Here is a 20,741-nt window from a genome sequence, read left to right on the forward strand (position 1 = left end):
CTCCCCCTGTCCAGCAGCACTTCTTCCCTGCTCCACAGTCATTATTCCCTGCTCACCCTGTCCAGCAGCACTTCTTACCTGCTCCCCTGTTCCTCTTCCCTGCTCTGTCTGTCCAGCAGCACTCCTTCTTTTCTCCCCCTGACCCTCTTCCCTGCTCCCCCTGCCCAGCAGCACTCCTTACCTGTGTCTCTCTTTCTCCTTAGTGTTTTGTTATTTTTTTTCAATCTGTCTCTTTAGCCCCCTGTCCTTCTGTGAGTGTCTGTGTGTCTCTGTCGTTGTGCACTGTTGTTTGGTTTTTTTTTTTAAATCTATGTTTAGTTCCTGATCCCCTCTGTTTCCATGGCAAGCATGTTCACGGATGTGAGGGCCGTTTTGTGGTGCCGGATCTGGCGGCGCCGTGTAGGTCGGAAGACGGGCCTCAGCGTTTTGTAGGTCCGGGTCTGGCGTCACCGTGTAGGGCGGAAGCGGGAGGCGGGGCCTCAGCACCGGCCGGGCGGCTCGCACCGCCGGCCCCCAGTAGCTCGAGGCCGGCGGCGGACATGGCTTGCGTTGCATGGTGGAGGAGGAACATCTGTGACGTACAACCCGCGCATGCGCACTAAAAAAAACGCGACAGATCAGGGAACACGATTTTTTTAGTGCGCATGTGCGTCCTACCATTTTATTATATTAGATTATCTATTGCAAGTGATGTTCATTTGACAAAATATATGAAGAAAGAATTCCTACACATTTTTTTAGATTTTGAAAGACTGTGACAACCTTTATTTATTTATTTTTGAATCCTGCTATGGAGCGTGACCAGCATTGAAATAGTTGCAATGACTGGAAGGTAAGCTCTGGTTCATCTCTAGGAGGGTGTATACCTTCCTTGTAGAGTTTCACGTCTCTGAGCAACTCAAAAATCTCTGGTCACGGTCCACAGCTAGGTTACTATTTTGAATGTGAGGTCAGTTCATATTTTTGGATTCAAGGATTTTCTGACTTCCTCTAGTTTTTAACTAGTATTATCCCTGTGATTTCTAAAGGAAATTGGTTTGGTTAGAGCAGGACTATTAGCTGGAATCCGGAGCCACAATGAATAGGCAGCATCTTAATACTGGAGTTCCTTTCAGATCTTTAGTCTTTTCTTATTATTTTTATTTGTACTCTGCCTTGAAAGTTTTTTCTCTAGACAGTTAATCAAATTCAATAAAACCTAGTAATAGATGAATTCAGATGTCCACCCTCAGTGATTGCCTTTCTAGTGTCTTCAACTGATTTGTCTCTGTGTAGGTTTGTTACTGTTAGTTTTCACAGGTTTTAATTGCCTTTTGGGTTCATTATGTAGTGGTGAGCAAGGAAAGGACGGTGATACTGTGTCTATCCTTTTGCTTTGTTATTGAAAATACTGACTAACCAGGCTGCTTACCATTCTATATCAGAATTTAGTATTGTCCTCTCTCGCCACCTTCTGGTAGATGGTCATAATCCACTGGTCTCTGCTATGATTCAAGGAATGGCAATTATCAGGTAATCTAAGAAGCATCAAAAACTAAGCCTCAATCAGAGTTAATATATTCGTTTATGACCTCAGCAGTACAAACTGTGAGAAAGTTTTCATTCACAGTATAACTTGCACTAAAATCTTCATCGGTCAGATTTTTTATCAAATCTTATTACTTTATTTATTTTTATTTAGTTTTCAAAATAAATTAAGAGACAATACTCATCTCATTATCAGAGCATAGCAGGGGTTCTTCACCGACATAGGCTATGTTTCGCCATATAAGGCTTTATCAAGGTAATCCCCTGATAGAGAAGAGAGATATATCATAATTAGTATATATGTTACACATTTTTACCAGCACTTCATAGGGTAACGTTTCTAGCCCATATAAAGTAGAGGAAGATAAAAAATAGGTTATGTCTTAGAGCAATATCTTATTAAATACCTTTATTATGCCGATTCCACATGCACTGCCATCGTTATAATTTGGTTCAGGCAGAACAACATGGCCGCGGCGTTTTTTATACAAAATAGAAGCGTCATGATCTCATAGCTACGCACCCTATCAGCATCCAGAATAAGCTCTGGGGTTAATTAGACTAGTGTCATCCATTCTACTTCCGCGTTTAGACCATTAGGTTTAACGGTATTCAGTGTGTAAATCATTCTTTGTTCCTTAAAATTCAAACGTTCAGTATAATTTCCTCCCTCCCACCCCATATTGATATGGTCAATAATTCTCCATTTTAGAGCGGTAATTTTGTGTTTCTGAATTAGCCAATGTTGTACAAGGGGTGCTTCAAGACTACCGGTGTTTATTTTGGATTTATGTTCGGTAAGTCTTATCATAATTTTCCGACTTGTTCTTCCCACGTACACCAAATCGCACGGGCATTGGATCACATAGATTACATGAGTGCTAATACAAGAAGTATTTATCTTGGATTTAAACGTTTTATTAGTACCCGGGTGAGTCCATTCAGGGCCCACTATCGCTTGAGCACACCATTGGCATTGTCCACAGATGTCATGAGTAAACTGTTGGTCAGTATCAATAACTTTATTTTCAAATTTATATATGGACAAAAATTCTCCAATAGTTTGTCCTCTTTTGTAAGATACAGTGGGATGTTCATCAAAACAAGGGTGGAGTTGAATTATTGGCCAATGCATTTTTAAGGTTTGAAAAAATCTATTGCTGATATCATTGAAAGGAAGCACACATATCAAGGTTTCATCTACCTCATTCACTGTTTTTTCTTTGATCAAAAGGGATCTCTGAGCATATTTAGCATGGAGGTATGCTTTCTTAACAGATTTTTTAGGGTAATGTCTTTCATAAAACCTCTGAGACAATATGTGGGCTTGCTTGTTAAATTCTTCATGATCTGAACAGATCCGTCGGATCCGCAGGAACTGACTCACAGGTATGTTGAATTTCAAAAAGTATGGATGATAACTATCAAAATGCAAGAAATTATTCCGTTCAACATCTTTCCTATATAGAGTAGTTCTAATAAGTTGATCTTTCATTATCATCAGATCCAAATACGCAATTCTATTAGGGTGGGATGTCATAGTGAAAGTAAGATATGGGTCTAAAGTATTAATCCAGCTAAGGAAATTTTCTAGATCTCCATACGATCCGCCCCAAAAAAACAGAATGTCATCCAAGTATCGTTTCCACAGTTTAACATTCTGGAAATATATTGATGAATAGATATAATCTATTTCAAACTTAGAGACATATAAATTAGCTACAGAGGGGGCCATGGTCGCCCCCATCGCAACTCTTTGGGTTTGATAATAATAATCCCCCTGATACCAGAAGTAATTAGATTTAACTACAAGAGTAGCAAGTTTCATAAGCCAGTCCGTTTTGAATCTGCCTAAATCCTTGTTCTTTAAAGTTTCTTCTACTATTCGTAGTGCAGCAGTTTGGGGAATTTGAGTATATAAAGAAGTAATATCAAGTGTCACTAGATACGTGATCTCAGAAGCATTAGTTAGAGTGTCGAGAATTCTCAATAAGTGAGCTGAGTCTTTTAAATAAGAGGATGCTTTCTGTACCTCTGACCTCAAGAAATAATCTACAAATTTAGATAGTGGCTCTAAAATAGAGTGTTTTGTAGAAACAATTGGGCGTCCTGGAGGATTCAATAAATCTTTATGGATTTTAGGGAGAAGATACAGCTTCGGAGTAGAAGGATAAGGTTCAATAAGAAACTGAGCTTCTTTCTTCGTAATCATTTTTCGTTCTGAACCTTCTTCCACTATCTCTTTAATCTCTATTTTCAAATGATTCACTGGATTCTCTTCAGTTTTTAAATAAGCTATATTGTCACTCAATTGTCTCACAGCTTCTCTATGATAGTCAGATCGATCCCAGAGCGTAATAGCACCTCCTTTGTCTGCTCGTAGTATCAGAATATCAGAATTATTTTGCAATTCTTTAAGAGCAGTTACTTCTTTTTTTGAAAGGTTAAACTCCCTATATACAGAATAATAAGTTTTTTCAATAGTTTCTAAATCTTTCAGCACTAAATCTCGATAGGTAATTAGGAAGGACGGCATCGGTCCCGGAGGGCACCATCTGGACTCTTTTTTCAAAACTGAAATATCTGTAGTAGAGGGGTTTTCAGAAAAAAATACTTTTAATTGTAATTTGCGAAAAAATTTAAAAAAAGCTATTCTCATGCGGAACGGATCGTATGTAGCAGTAGGGATAAACCCTAGGCCGTATTGTAAGACCTGAGCCTGAGGTGTAGAAAGGGAAGTAGATGAAATATTTATTATTGTTGATACCGCTGGTTTGTCCGTGTTCGCACAGTTGGTCCATGGGGCTCTTTTGATCTCTGCATTTGTCTCCCTCTTCCTTTTGATTGTTCTCCCTGTCGTTGTATGTTGTCTACATTTTCTATAGATCCTTGAGGTCTTAATGAATCATTCCCATCTTCACTACTTATATCAGAAGTCCCCGATGATTCTTCAAAAGCTACTTGTTTATCCGTTGGCTTAACAGTCAATTTTTCTTTTGAGGTAGCAGTCTTGCTCATAGTCTTCTTCATCCAAGTATAAACTCTGTCTTGTTGGTAGCTAATTTATATGTCTCTAAGTTTGAAATAGATTATATCTATTCATCAATATATTTCCAGAATGTTAAACTGTGGAAACGATACTTGGATGACATTCTGTTTTTTTGGGGCGGATCGTATGGAGATCTAGAAAATTTCCTTAGCTGGATTAATACTTTAGACCCATATCTTACTTTCACTATGACATCCCACCCTAATAGAATTGCGTATTTGGATCTGATGATAATGAAAGATCAACTTATTAGAACTTCTCTATATAGGAAAGATGTTGAACGGAATAATTTCTTGCATTTTGATAGTTATCATCCATACTTTTTGAAATTCAACATACCTGTGAGTCAGTTCCTGCGGATCCGACGGATCTGTTCAGATCATGAAGAATTTAACAAGCAAGCCCACATATTGTCTCAGAGGTTTTATGAAAGACATTACCCTAAAAAATCTGTTAAGAAAGCATACCTCCGTGCTAAATATGCTCAGAGATCCCTTTTGATCAAAGAAAAAACAGTGAATGAGGTAGATGAAACCTTGATATGTGTGCTTCCTTTCAATGATATCAGCAATAGATTTTTTCAAACCTTAAAAATGCATTGGCCAATAATTCAACTCCACCCTTGTTTTGATGAACATCCCACTGTATCTTACAAAAGAGGACAAACTATTGGAGAATTTTTGTCCATATATAAATTTGAAAATAAAGTTATTGATACTGACCAACAGTTTACTCATGACATCTGTGGACAATGCCAATGGTGTGCTCAAGCGATAGTGGGCCCTGAATGGACTCACCCGGGTACTAATAAAACGTTTAAATCCAAGATAAATACTTCTTGTATTAGCACTCATGTAATCTATGTGATCCAATGCCCGTGCGATTTGGTGTACGTGGGAAGAACAAGTCGGAAAATTATGATAAGACTTACCGAACATAAATCCAAAATAAACACCGGTAGTCTTGAAGCACCCCTTGTACAACATTGGCTAATTCAGAAACACAAAATTACCGCTCTAAAATGGAGAATTATTGACCATATCAATATGGGGTGGGAGGGAGGAAATTATACTGAACGTTTGAATTTTAAGGAACAAAGAATGATTTACACACTGAATACCGTTAAACCTAATGGTCTAAACGCGGAAGTAGAATGGATGACACTAGTCTAATTAACCCCAGAGCTTATTCTGGATGCTGATAGGGTGCGTAGCTATGAGATCATGACGCTTCTATTTTGTATAAAAAACGCCGCGGCCATGTTGTTCTGCCTGAACCAAATTATAACGATGGCAGTGCATGTGGAATCGGCATAATAAAGGTATTTAATAAGATATTGCTCTAAGACATAACCTATTTTTTATCTTCCTCTACTTTATATGGGCTAGAAACGTTACCCTATGAAGTGCTGGTAAAAATGTGTAACATATATACTAATTATGATATATCTCTCTTCTCTATCAGGGGATTACCTTGATAAAGCCTTATATGGCGAAACATAGCCTATGTCGGTGAAGAACCCCTGCTATGCTCTGATAATGAGATGAGTATTGTCTCTTAATTTATTTTGAAAACTAAATAAAAATAAATAAAGTAATAAGATTTGATAAAAAATCTGACCGATGAAGATTTTAGTGCAAGTTATACTGTGAATGAAAACTTTCTCACAGTTTGTACTGCTGAGGTCATAAACGAATATATTAACTCTGATTGAGGCTTAGTTTTTGATGCTTCTTAGATTTTCTGGCCTTATAAAGATAGATACTAGTGCCTAATATATCTGTGTAATTATCAGGTAAGACATAAGTTTTCCATCAGGTGCAGAAGCTCAAGAATATTTTTCTTATCTTCTAGGCCTGTAACAGGTGGGGGCACAGTGGTAAAGGGTAGAGATACGTGACAGCCAGGAAAGACAAGGGAATTGAAGTCAGAGCAGTGAGATGAGAAGGTGAAAGAGCACTAGGAAGTGAGGTGAGAACCTTGGGATGATAGGGAAATGAGAGTGCTGTGAGCAAAGATGGAAGCAATTATGAGCAAGAGTAGGGTGTGTGTTTTGAAGAAGCTGGATAAGAGGCATACCTGGTGCAGAAATAGAATGTGGAATCCCACATTCCAGTACTGCATTTAGACCTACTTCAGCATAACAAGAGCTCTTGATCTTCAGAAGACTTTGAGACCACACAAGTCTCTTTCAGATGTGAAATGACTCGACCACATTTGAAAAAAGTGATCTATGTAATCTGTGAAGCTTGTGTATGATACTACCTTTGGATAATTCTTATCTTGGTTCAGTTTAAGCATTATAACCTGCAGGGCATCAAGTTTCCTTCAGGACCAGTATCCTGAAGTTTCATAAGAAGTATCAATTGGACTTTTTGTCATTTGTGCTTTTGATGAGCACAACTGTAATAAATGGACATTCATGCAGCATTAGTAAAATAAATGTAATACAACTTGCCATAATACCTACAGTTGGTTCTAAGCAGCAGGTAAGGAACTGCATCTTGTTGACAAGACCTAGTTTGTTCACCTCTCTATCCTTCATCCCTTTATTCTGGTTTGACAGGTATGTATCCAGTGGACCAGTCAGATTATAGCAACTTGAAAAATGCTATAGAAAAACTAACTTTGAATGATTCCAGTGTCACAGTACATCAAGACAGCAGTGCAGCCTTGGGAGCTGGCTGGAGGTGAGGTTTATATCTAGTTTAAAAAGAGAAGCATAATTTGCATAAGTTTTATATATTTTGCATTCTACTTAATGTAGAACTTGTAAACACCTATATATTTAATTCTGCTGGGTGGTTTTTAAATAGATTGCTGTGTATCCTAGCCTTCAAATCAGAATATGCAGGGGCATCTAGCTGTCTTCTCTCTGCTAGTGCAAGAATATGTCCCAAGATGAATCACTAGCATTTTGTCTAATCCTAGCATTTTATAGTGAGTTTTGGAGCTATTGATCATAGTGATAGCACAGGGGCCCTTTGTGAATAGTTGAACCCTTTCCTCTGTTGTGCACAATCTACCCATAAACAACATGGTGCTCGTTCATCAGCTGTGGTCAGTGTTGGAAAATTGTTGGGATGTGTTCCCCTATCCGCTATAATAAAACCCTTACCGGACATGCGCAGTTCAAACGCAGTGAATTCTGCATCTGTGATGTGTGGCTCAGTGGTTAAGGTGCCTCCGCATGCGCAGTAGAAGGAGCCAGCAGTAGTTTCCTCATCGCCCTTCCTTGGCGACGCTGGCTCCTTCTACTGTGCATGCGGAGGCACCTTAACCACGGACGCACGGAGGTGGTTACTCACTCCCTCCTGCCCTCACTCCATCTAAAACAGCGGTCTGAAACATGCGGTCCCCCAGGTACTAATCTGCTTCCCGCGGTCTGGCCGGCTCCCTTACTGAAGTTATTCTTCAGTCTGTTGCCGAAGTTATTTTTGAGTTCAAAGCCACCGCCGCCGCGGCTCCTCTCACGAGCTGCACCTGCGTCGGAAGCCTCTCTGACGTCATTTAATCAGCTCTGAATCCAATAAATTAAACCAGTAGGGTAAAAGCAGACAGAGATGGTGTTCTTTTCCTTCACGATGTAAGGATTTGATTAGGCCATTTTTTTGGAGTATGTAACGATCCAGGATTAGGAAAAATTATGATTTGTTAATCTAGTGCAGTGGTTCTTAAACCTGTCCTGGGGGACCCACAGCTAGTTGGGTTTCCAAGATAACCCTAATGAATATGCATGAGGTAGGTTTGCATGCCTGTCCTCTCTATTATAGGCAAATCTGCCTCAGTTTGCAGTTTGCCACTTTCCAGCCATCCAACCTCATTAGGGATATCTTAAAAACCCAACTAACTGGGGGGTCCCTCAGGACAGGTTCAATAAACACTGACCTAGTTTTTTGTATTTTTTTTGGGGGGGGGGTTTGGTTTTTTTTTAAATTTATAAATTTAATAATTAACAATATCAAATGATACCAAGGAAAAAAAAGGTTTTCACAATACTTATACAACACAAAACAATCCTTTTCAAGCCCACAATAATGGGGAGACATGCTACTTTTCAACTAACAAAATTAAAGGAAAACTAAGAAATTGGTTCTTGATTCATATGAATCTTAGCCATCCCAAATAGTAGGGAATGTTTAAAATTCATATGAATCAAGAACCAATTTCTTAGTTTTCCTTTAATTTTGTTAGTTGAAAAGTAGCATGTCTCCCCATTATTGTGGTATTTTGTTTTTTTGTAATGAAGATGACCTAAGGCATTTATTATACTGAAATAGATTTCTGTGCAAGGTCGTCACAGGTGATGGTTTTACCTCAAGTGCAAGAAGGTAGAAGCTGGCTCAGTGGCTCAATAACTGCTACGTGCTGCCATGCAGGTGATCTGGGTTTTGATCTTGTGTAAAGATTTCTGTTCCTTGAATTCGCTGGGGGTACTGTGAAGGAAGTCCCAGTCCATTGTGTAATGGCAGCATCCAGTGTGTAGATTTAGGGTCCACTATTATGTAATATAGGTGGAATGTGCATCAGTGATTAGCCTGCGGTTGAGGTTCCGCGGTTATGGAATAATTTGCCCATAGATGGAATAATTTGCCCATAGATTTGAGAAAAGAAGAATCATACATAAACTTTAAAAGATACCTAAAAGCACATTTTTTTCAATTGGCTTTCTCAAATTGAATAATTGAGTTTGGGACTGTAATCTGTATTTATATAGTGATTAATTTTGATATGGAAAAACAATTTTTTAACTGTATGTATTAATAATGGTTTACTGAGATTTGATTGTTTCTATTAGAATTGCTTTTAGAATTAGAATTATTATTATGGAGATCTTGATTGCTTAATATTTTAGGATTAAAAAAAAAAACAGAAAAAATTATTTTTAAACTTTTGCTTTTACTCTTTTCTATCCTATTTTTAAATGGAGTTCCTTTCTTGATGAATGTGTATTACACTTCCCCCTCTGTATTCACGGGGGCTAGGGGCAGAGCCGGCCAGCAAATATTAAAAAACTGCAAATAATATTTTGGCCGGTTCTGCCCCTAACCCCCGCTTCCCCCAGCTATTGTAAGCCTTGAAAGCCCCCCCTTAAGCCTTACCTGGTGGTCTAGCAGCTTTTCAGGCAGGAGCGATCTTCCCACGCTCCTGCCCCGTGCAGATCGCTCACAGGAAATGGCTGACTTGAGCTCCCGTAGTCTCTCGAGCCATTTCCTGTGAGCAATCTGCACGGGGCAGGAGCGTAGGAAGATCGCTCCTGCCTGAAAAGCCGCTAGACCACCAGGTAAGGCTTTCAGGGCTTAAAATAGCCCGAAAAATTAAAATGGGTTTTTGGGTTTAAAACAACTAATAAGCGATCCGTAGATATGGAATTCGCGAATATGGAGGGGGAAATGTATATATTGTACACCGCTTGGATCCTTTTTTTAGGCTGTTATGCGGTACAGAAAGTTTTTAATAAACAAACAGTGGCTGGGCTGTAATATGGCTTAGGTTTGTGAAAAAGGGGGGGGGAATCCCCACATAATTGTGAATGAAATCTAATGGAGCCATTGGGATTCTCCATTTTTTTGGGTGAGTTTGGCTGTAGATGCAGAATATGTTTGATTGTTTTTTTCTTTTCACCTTCCAATGTATTATTACATAGAGAGAGCTGTTAGATAATGTAACACTATTGATCTCAGCAGTTACCCCTTACTCAGTACATAAAGAAGGCAGTATTTTAAAAATGGATATATATATATATACATATATATATATATACCGTATTTGCCGGCGTATAAGACGACTGGGCGTATAAGACGACCCCCCAACTTTTAGTTAAAATATAGAGTTTTGTTATATACTCGCCGTATAAGACTACCCCTTCTTCCGCACACCTTCTCTACCGCCCCGGGTGCAGCACAGCCGGCCAGGTCCCCTTACTTTTGTGGCACTTCCCCGACCGACCGACAACAGCCCCGGTCCGACAAACCTCCCTGCCCTTAACTGCGAATCTAAATTACCTTCTTACAGCTGCTGTAAGAAGGTAATTTAGATTCGCGGCTAGAGGGCAGGGAGGATTGTCGGACCCGGGCTGTTATCGGTCGGTCGGGGAAGTGCCACAAAAGTAAGGGAACCTGGCCGGCTGTGCTGCAACCGGTGCGGGACGGGCCGCTCCTCTCCCTTGGTAGCCACTCGAACCGCGAGGCTACTCTCCTTCTCCTTATCTGCCCTGCCTGCAGCACAGAGCCGAACGGAAGTCTTCCCGACGTCAGCGCTGACGTCGGAAGGAGGGAGGGCTTTGTTTAAGCCCTCCCTCCCCTCCAACGTCAGCGCTGACGTCGGGAAGACTTCCGTTCGGCTCTGTGCTGCAAGCAGAGAAGGTAGGGAGAAGAAGAGCCGCGTACATCCAGAAGACTGAGCATCCAGCCCCGCAGGAGCCCCGCGACCCTCGGAGGCATCCCCATGGGATCCCCGCGACCCTAGGGGGCGTCCCCACGGGATCCCCGCGACCCTAGGGGCGTCCCCGTGCAGCTCTCTAATGTAAAAGTAAGGGCATGTAAACAGTACCCGGCGTATAAGACGACCCCCGACTTTGGGGAGGATTTTAAGGTACTGAAAAGTTGTCTTATCCCAGGACAAGCAGGCAGGTATTCTCACTAGTGGGTGATGTCATCCGACAGAGCCCCGATACGGACATCTTGCAAGCATGTCTTGCTTGAAGAAACTCAGAAGTTTCGAGATGCCCGCACCGTGCATGCGCCAGTGCCTTCCCGCCCGATGTACCGGGCGTGTCTCCTCAGTTCTTTTCTTTCCGCGGAGCTGAGAATTTTCTCTTCATTCTGCGCTGACTGAATTTCAGTTTTTTGCCTTCTTTACCCGCGTTTTTGTTTATTTCTTTGAATTTCTTTCACTTTTACTTTATTTTTCTAAAAAAAAAAAAAAGTTAAAATTATTTCTTCCGGCGGTTCGGCCGGGCCGGCCTCATAGCTGCGGCCTAGCGCCTTCGACCTTGCAGCGTCGATTTTCCGGCCTATGTCCCGGCCAATCACCGGTTTTAAAAAGTGCAGCAAGTGCCAGCGTGCGATTTCGTTAACGGACCCGCATCGACGCTGCCTGCAGTGTCTTGGTCCGGAACACGTTCCGAAATCGTGCCGGCCTTGTTCCACGCTCACTGCGCGCTCGTTTAAGAGGCGTTGCTTGCTTTGGGAGTCGATGTTCAAGATGGAGACTGCCAAGGACCTGTCTGCTTCTACGTCTGCTGAGGTTTCGCCGGTCCGTTCGAAACCTGCATCGACGACTCCTGCATCCAGCATAGTGAAGCCAGCATCGTTTGCACCGGCTTCGGCATCGAGTTCAGCATCGGCGCCTGCCTCCGTCTCCTCGGTTCAGGTACCGCCTTCCGCTGTCCCTCCCGTGGTCATCAAAGTGCCTAAAGCTAGCAAGCAGAAGCACTTGGCCACGAAGGAACGCGAAGACCGTGCAGGAGGACCCCCTTTCGGTGCGGATCCCTCCATATCGGCTTCGCTTCGATCCCTGCTAGAAGCTCAGTTTGTCGAGCTTATGCAGACTATGGGACCCCGGCTTATCGCCAACATTCAGGGTGACATTCCGGCCCCGGTTTCAGGGGGCGGTCCGCCCCCTCCCCCTCCTCCTCGTCGTTCGATCTCTCTGCTCGACGAGGGGGATCGGCGGAGGGCGGCGGAATCCTCCAAGAGGGCTTCCCTTCCTGATATGCCGCCTTTGGAGCCCATCACACCTCCACGACAACAGGGTGCTAGGGCGGCCCCTGATAATCGGAGTCCTGGGCATACTGCATTGCAGGAGGAGTTCTTCCGCACTCCATACCAGACATGGGTGGCGCTGCGTGAGTCCGCATCTCTGCCACCTCTGCGATCCACGGCATCGAGTCCTATCCATTCCTTTGAGGCTTCGAAGGATCGATCGATGCATAGAGGATCTCGTTCCCCGTCCCGTCACCGGGAGGGGCATCGATCTCGGCACTCTTCTCGGCACTCCTCACGTCATTCGGAGGTGTCTCCGCAGAAAAAGATGCAGCGTTTGGGATACTCCTCGTCGGATGTATCCCAGCCGGAGGGACCAGAGTATGAGGAACCATCTACCTCCTATTCTCCATGCCGGTCTCAGCTCTCCCTGGACCCGGAGGCTTCCACTTCGTCTAGTCCGTCTCGTCGGCCGGCCTTGGCAGACCAACTATCTTTCTCATCCTTTCTCCGACAGATGGCGGATGACTTGGATGTGACTTTGGACACTGGGTCTAAATATTCTAAAGAGTATTTGGACACCATGCATTTGCCTCACCCTCCGGCGGAGACACTTCGGCTTCCTCTGCATAAACTGCTGGACCAGACTTTCATGCGCTGTTTTGAGACACCGTATTCCATACCTGCAGTTCCCAGTAAGCTGGATACTCGATACCGCATCGTTCACCACAAGGGGTTTGAGGGGGCTCAACTTTCTCATCAGTCCCTTCTGGTCGAGTCTTCTCTCAAGCGTTCTCACCCTTCCCAAGTCTACGCTTCCGTGCCTCCGGGCAGGGAGGGGAGAACGATGGACAAGTTTGGTAGACGTATCTACCAAAACTCGATGATGGCGACTCGAGTGCTCAATTACAATTTTTTCTTCTCTTCATATTTGGATTTCTTCTTGCCGGTGCTCCGCAAGTTCATCCCTTTCATCGATGCTCAGGCTCGTTTCCAGTTTGAGGAGGTGGTGGCGACCCTGTCCCAGTTGCGGCTGCAGCTGATGCAATCCTCCTACGATGCCTTCGAGCTCTCGGCACGTGCTGCGGCCTGTTCGGTCGCCATGCGTCGCCTGGCCTGGCTTCGCACTATTGATATGGATCCGAACCTCCAAGACAGACTTGCTAATGTGCCTTGTGCGGGAGCGGATCTGTTCGATGAGTCTATCGAGACTGTTACTAAAAAGCTTTCGGACCATGAGAAGTCTTTTCAGTCTATTCTGCGACCTAAGCCGAAGCCTCAGCAGTCTCGTCCCTCTAGACCGCCTCAAATCTACCAGAGGCGTTATCAACCGAGGCAGACTCCTCCTGCGAGACAGCCTGCGAAGAGACAGCCTCCCCAGAAGACTCAACAGAAGCCTCAGATGCCGGCTGCACCCAAGGCTACTCAGCCTTTTTGACTCTCTTCCAGGGAGCATAACCGACGTTCTGTCTTCCCCTGTTTTTCCCATAGGGGGTCGACTCCATCATTTTTATCATCGATGGGAGTCAATCACCACGGACCTTTGGGTCCTTACCATTGTAAGAGAGGGATACTCTCTTCATTTCCAACGGGTCCCCCCGGACCACCCTCCAAGAGAGTATCCTTCCAACTTAACGCAGACCGCTCTTCTTCTCCAGGAGGCTCAGACTTTGCTTCGGCTTCGGGCCGTCGAGCCGGTTCCGTTGGATCAGCAAAACCAAGGTTTTACTCCCGGTATTTCCTGGTCCCGAAGAAGACGGGCGATCTGCGGCCCATTTTGGACCTTCGAGTCCTCAACAAGTTTTTGGTCAAGGAGCGGTTCCGTATGCTGACCCTTGCCTCTCTCTATCCCCTCCTCGAGCAGGACGATTGGTTATGCTCTCTGGACCTCAAGGAGGCCTACACTCACATTCCGATTCATCCGGCCTCCCTCAAGTTCCTCAGATTTCGGGTGGGACATCTACATCTGCAGTATCGAGTGCTTCCATTCGGCCTTTCCTCGTCGCCCAGAGTCTTCACGAAGTGTCTGGTGGTGGTGGCCGCTGCACTCCGGAACATGGGTCTCCAGGTGTTTCCATACCTCGACGACTGGCTCATCAAGGCACCGTCGGCTCCAGGGGTCATTTCGGCGACCTTGACTACAATTTGTTTCCTGCAGAACTTGGGCTTCGAGATCAACTTTCCCAAGTCACATCTTCAGCCCACCCAGTCTCTCCCCTTTATCGGGGCTGTCTTGGATACCATCCAACTTCGAGCATTCCTTCCTCCTCAACGCATGGATGCTCTTCTTCTCCTCTGCCACTCGGTGTCTTCTCGCCAATCCATCTCAGCGAGACACATGATGGTCCTCTTGGGTCACATGGCGTCCACGGTTCATGTGACGCCTTTTGCCAGACTACATCTCAGAATTCCTCAATGGACCTTGGCATCTCAGTGGACTCAGGTGTCCGATCCGTTGTCCCGCCACATTGTGGTCACTCCTGCTCTACGGCAGTCTCTTCTCTGGTGGATGACCTCTTCGAATCTATCCAGAGGTTTGCTGTTTCACTCTCCTCCCCACCAGAAAGTTCTCACGACCGATTCATCGAACTATGCATGGGGAGCTCATCTGGATGGTCTTCGCACTCAGGGGTTCTGGACCAGTGCGGAACAACTCCATCAAATCAATCTTCTGGAGCTCAGAGCCATCTTCAATGCTCTCCAGGCTTTTCAACATCTGCTTCACGACATGGTGGTCCTAATTCGCACCGACAATCAGGTCGCCATGTATTATGTCAACAAACAAGGGGGCACGGGCTCGGCCCCTCTTTGCCAGGAAGCTCTTCGAGTCTGGGATTGGGCGGTCCGCCACAACACCTTCCTCAGGGCTGTCTACATTCAGGGGAAAGACAATGTCTTGGCAGACAAATTGAGTCGTCTTCTCCAGTCTCACGAATGGACGCTCCACTCCGACCCTCTTCATCGAGTCTTTGCACAGTGGGGGACGCCTCAGATAGACCTCTTTGCAGCCCCCCACAACTTCAAACTGCCTCAGTTTTGCTCCAGGATCTACACTCCCCATCGCCTCGAGGCAGACGCTTTTCTGCTGGATTGGGGGAATCGCTTCCTATATGCGTTTCCTCCTTTTCCTCTCATTCAAAAGACTCTAGTCAAGTTGAGATCAGACCATGCCACCATGATTCTAATTGCTCCTCGGTGGCCCAGACAACCTTGGTTCTCCCTTCTACTTCAACTCAGCAGCAGGGAGCCAGTACTTCTTCCAGTGTTTCCTTCACTACTCACTCAACATCAAGGTTCACTACTTCATCCCAATCTGCAGTCCCTCCACCTGACAGCTTGGTTCCTTTCAACATAACTCCTCACCAGTTCTCTCAAGCAGTGAGGGAGGTCTTGGAGGCTTCCAGGAAGCCTGCTACTCGACAATGCTATTCCCAAAAATGGACTAGATTCTCTTCCTGGTGTATTTCCAATGCCACGGAACCTCAGCGAGCTTCCCTATCTTCTGTATTGGACTATCTTCTACACCTGTCTCAGTCTGGTCTCAAGTCTACCTCTATACGAGTCCACCTGAGTGCTATTGCGGCTTTCCATCAGCCTCTACAGGGGAAACCTTTGTCTGCTCATCCTGTGGTTTCCAGATTTATGAAGGGACTTTTCCATGTCAACCCTCCTATCAAACCTCCTCCTGTGGTTTGGGATCTCAATGTTGTCCTGTCTCATCTTATGAAGCCTCCGTTTGAACCTCTCAACAAGGCTCCACTTAAGTATCTCACCTGGAAGGTGGTTTTCCTGGTGGCCCTCACGTCAGCTCGCCGGGTCAGCGAGCTTCAGGCCCTAGTGGCGGATCCACCGTTCACTGTATTCCATCATGACAAGGTGGTCCTTCGTACTCATCCAAAATTCTTGCCTAAAGTGGTCTCTGAATTTCACATCAACCAATCCATCGTGCTTCCAGTGTTCTTTCCAAAGCCTCATTCTCATCCTGGGGAATCTGCTTTGCACACTCTGGACTGTAAACGTGCTCTAGCTTTCTACTTGGATCGCACAAAGCCACACAGAACTGCTCCTCAACTTTTCGTCTCCTTTGATCCAAACAAGTTGGGACGACCTGTATCGAAGCGCACCATCTCTAACTGGATGGCGGCTTGTATCTCTTCCTGCTATGCCCAGGCTGGATTATCCCTTCCCTGTAAGGTCACAGCCCATAAGGTCAGAGCAATGGCAGCCTCTGTTGCCGTCCTCAGATCATAGAAACATAGAAACATAGAAATAGACGGCAGATAAGGGCCAAGGCCCATCAAGTCTGCCCACCCCAGTGATCCTCACTATCTATCTTTGCGGATAGATCCCACATGTCTATCCCATCTGGCCTTAAAATCCGCCACACTGGTGGCCTCAATAACCCGAAGTGGAAGACTATTCCAGCGATCAACCACCCTTTCAGTGAAGAAGAACTTCCTAGTGTCACTGTGCAGTTTCCCGCCCCTGATTTTCCACGAATGCCCCCTTGTTGCCGCGGGACCCTTGAAGAAGAAGATGTCTTCTTCCACCTTGATGCGGCCCGTGAGATATTTGAATGTCTCGATCATGTCTCCCCTCTCTCGACGCTCCTCGAGTGAGTAGAGCTGCAAATTCCCCAACCGCTCCTCGTACGGGAGCTCCCTGAGTCCCGAGACCATCCTGGTGGCCATTCTCTGGACCGACTCCAGTCTCAGCACATCCTTGCGGTAATGCGGCCTCCAGAATTGCACACAGTACTCCAGGTGCGGTCTCACCATGGATCTATATAGTGGCATAATGACTTCAGGTTTACGGCTGATGAAACTCCTGCGTATGCAACCTATGATTTGCCTTGCTTTGGATGAAGCTTGCTCCACTTGGTTTGCCGACTTCATGTCTTCCCTGACAATCACTCCCAAGTCTCTTTCTGCTACAGTTCTTGTCAGGATCTCGCCATTTAGGGTGTAGATCTTGCATGGATTCTGGCTTCCCAGGTGCATGACTTTGCATTTTTTGGCATTGAAACTGAGTTGCCAGGACCTAGACCAGTGCTCCAGCAGCAGTAAGTCATGCACCATATCGTCTGTCATTGCTTTTTTGTCTGTTGTGCTTTTGCTCACTACATTGCACAGTTTGGCATCATCGGCAAACAATGTTATTTTACCTCGAAGCCCTTCTGTCAGGTCTCTTATATAGATGTTGAACAAGATCGGGCCTAGGACGGAGCCCTGTGGCACTCCACTTATCACCTCCGACATCTCGGAGGGAGTGCCATTCACCATCACCCTCTGAAGCCTACCTCCAAGCCAGTTCCCAACCCATTTTGTTAAAGTGTCGCCCAAACCTAAAGAACTCATCTTGTTCAGCAACCTGCGGTGTGGCACGCTATCAAATGCTTTGCTGAAATCCAGATAGACGATGTCCAGGGACTCACCAACATCCAGCTTCCTCGTCACCCAGTCAAAGAAGCCGATCAGGTTGGATTGGCACGATCTCCCCTTAGTAAATCCATGTTGGCGGGGATCCCGCAGATTCTCCTCGTCCATGATCCTATCCATTTGGTGTTTGATTAGGGTTTCCATTAGTTTGCTCACTATTGAAGTGAGACTCACTGGTCTGTAGTTTGCCATATCCACCCTGGAGCCTTTCTTGTGTAGTGGAATGACGTTAGCCGTCTTCCAGTCCATCGGGACGTTACCTGTACTAAGGGAGAGATTAAAGAGCGCGGATAGTGGTTCCGCCAAGACATCTCCCAACTCCCTGAGTACCCTAGGGTGTAGGTTGTCAGGCCCCATTGCCTTGTTGACCTTGATTTTTGACAGCTCGCAGTAGACGCTGCTGGGTGTAAATTTGAAATTACTAAACGGGTCTACTGATTTAATCCTTGTATGTGGTTGAGGGCCGATTCCCGGCACCTCGCGGGTGAAGACTGAACAGAAGTATTCATTTAACAGTTGGGCCTTTTCCGAGTCCGTCTCCACATGGTCTCCGTCTGGTTTTCTGAGTCGTACTATCCCGCCTGAGTTCTTTTTCCTGTCACTAATATACCTGAAGAAGGATTTATCTCCCTTCTGGATATTCTTTGCTAGAGACTCCTCCATGCGGAATTTGGCCTCTCTAACTGCCGCTTTGACGGCTCTTGACACCGATTGAGGAGATTTGTAAGGCTGCCACTTGGTCCTCGGTTCATACATTCACCTTTCATTATTGTCTGGATACTTTCTCCAGACGGGATGGACAGTTTGGCCAAACAGTGTTACAAAATTTGTTCTCTTAAGTTGCCAACTCTCCCACCATCCCATTGGGGTTAGCTTGGAGGTCACCCACTAGTGAGAATACCTGCCTGCTTGTCCTGGGATAAAGCAATGTTACTTACCGTAACAGTTGTTATCCAGGGACAGCAGGCAGCTATTCTCACGTCCCACCCACCTCCCCTGGGTTGGCTTCTCAGGCTAGCTACCTGAACTGAGGAGACACGCCCGGTACATCGGGCGGGAAGGCACTGGCGCATGCGCGGTGCGGGCATCTCGAAACTTCTGAGTTTCTTCAAGCAAGACATGCTTGCAAGATGTCCGTATCGGGGCTCTGTCGGATGACATCACCCACTAGTGAGAATAGCTGCCTGCTGTCCCTGGATAACAACTGTTACGGTAAGTAACATTGCTTTATACGCCGGCAAATACGGTATATATATATATATATATATATATATTGTGGCCGGGCCTGTCCCTGAGTAGGTGGGAAAGCCTGGCTCGGACCACAAGCAAGAATTTTGAAACGCCTTTTATATGGTTGTATGAAGGAAAACCCGGATACCGGATTTCTGGAAAACAGTATCAGGTTTATTAATGTCCCAAATCAAAATAGGAAAAAAAAAAAAAACCCTTCACAATTGGGTTTAGACTCCCTTAGGTGCTTCCTGCATTCTGGTATAGCTCAGTCCAGGTGAGTCATATGGGCTTTGACTGAGGAACGGGATTGCCCATCTTTATCCAACAAAATATAATTCAAACTCCAAAACTTTACATTAGTCCAGTGCTCTCCTGGTCTCGTATCCCCTCTGAGAAATATCGGTCTCTCGGAACTACAACCCCTTTATATCTTTTTAGCTGAGCTCGGCTTATGCCAGCCTTTTCACGTCTCAGCTCTTTCTGTATTTACACAAGCTTTTCTCACCTAATTAGGCAGGGCTGCCTCAGCTCTGCCTGCCAAGATGCTTTGGCTTCAGTGTGAAAAAAAACCACGGAAAACTTTCTTCATGCAATCAGCTGAGGACTCTCACACACAGTGCCCTCCCAGATCCATGTCCTCTTCACTTATACTATCCCCAGGGACACTACACATTTCCCATTCACCCTCATGGGAACTCTGGCTTTCCATTTCTGCATCCCATCCCCCTTCCTGCATGTCTGCCAAAACCTCTGCAGCATTTCCATGGGGATCATTTCCCAACCCTTCTCCCTGGGGCTTAAGCTGCCTCCTGAGTGTTGTCCTGCCTCTCCTTATGAGCTGGCTTCCTGCACCACGGTCCTGATGGGGCTTAGGTAACTGGTGAGCGCTGGCAACTCCATGATTCGTTTGGCTTCTGTAATCAGGGCCAGCTGTGTCCTCCCCTTTCCACTTCACCTGACTTTGCCTTTGTGGCTTCCCAGCCTGCAAACTCCGGGGTCTGACTCCACCCCTTTGCAAATTGGTGTCAGGTTTCTCCCTGACTTGGGGAAAGGAGTGATAGGGGAAATTAGTGGTTTTCAGAGCCCTCCCTATCTGGCTCTTGGGCTGTGCTGGGACCTGCCTTTTCCTGCACTCTCCTGGCTGAACCAGCTGTCCTGGCTCCATGCCGGGTTTTACAGGACCCTGTGCTGCATGTTGGGGAGTTTTAGCAGTAGTTTTCACTGTGACAGGAGCTTCCCTGTCACAATATGTTCAGTGTTCTCCCCAGAAAATTTTTCCAGCAGGGTGGCACGAAAAAGTAGCCGGGTGGGGCGGACAGGGAAATTTGGTGGTGGGGAAAATTAAATGTGCACTATTTTTATTAGTTAATTATTATTATTTTCCAATGCTCAGGTATCAGATATTGATGGCTGTTTTCTTTTAGCCTCTTGATCACAATTTAGGGGCAGCGTAAAAAGGTGGTTACAGCGCAAGTAGTGAATTATGTGCTGAACAAAGCAGCTTTATCAACATCAGGGTTCTCCTATAGGGCTCCTTTCCCACAACACTCTCCTAAACACCCTCCTTAGACGTAACCCTTCCACCAACTCGCATCCTGCTGCTTACCTGTACACACTAGCACCTTTTTTGTCCTTAACACATACCTAGTCCATCTCAAAAGAACTCCACTATACTGCTGCCCCAGAAACCCCATGTATAAATAAAAACAGCCATATTAGGTCAAACCAATGGCCGATCTAGACCAGTATACTTTTTCCAACAGTGGCCAATCCAGGCACCTGGCAGAA

At 45.2% G+C, this 20,741-nt stretch overlaps 1 protein-coding gene across 8 annotated transcripts in view; it reads left to right on the forward strand.

Moving 5' to 3' along the window:
* GUF1 (GUF1 homolog, GTPase) overlaps positions 1–20,741 on the forward strand; it is a 129,250-nt gene that overhangs the window by 65,636 nt on the left and 42,873 nt on the right. For all 8 annotated transcript variants that reach the window (XM_033946227.1, XM_033946245.1, XM_033946218.1 and 5 more), the window contains one exon: positions 7,143–7,266. In XM_033946227.1, coding sequence (XP_033802118.1) covers positions 7,143–7,266 — 124 coding nt within the window. The remainder of the gene's footprint in view (positions 1–7,142; positions 7,267–20,741) is intronic.

The sequence above is a fragment of the Geotrypetes seraphini genome, chromosome 1 (assembly GCF_902459505.1).
Source record: "Geotrypetes seraphini chromosome 1, aGeoSer1.1, whole genome shotgun sequence".
NCBI classification, from domain to species: Eukaryota; Metazoa; Chordata; class Amphibia; order Gymnophiona; family Dermophiidae; genus Geotrypetes; species Geotrypetes seraphini.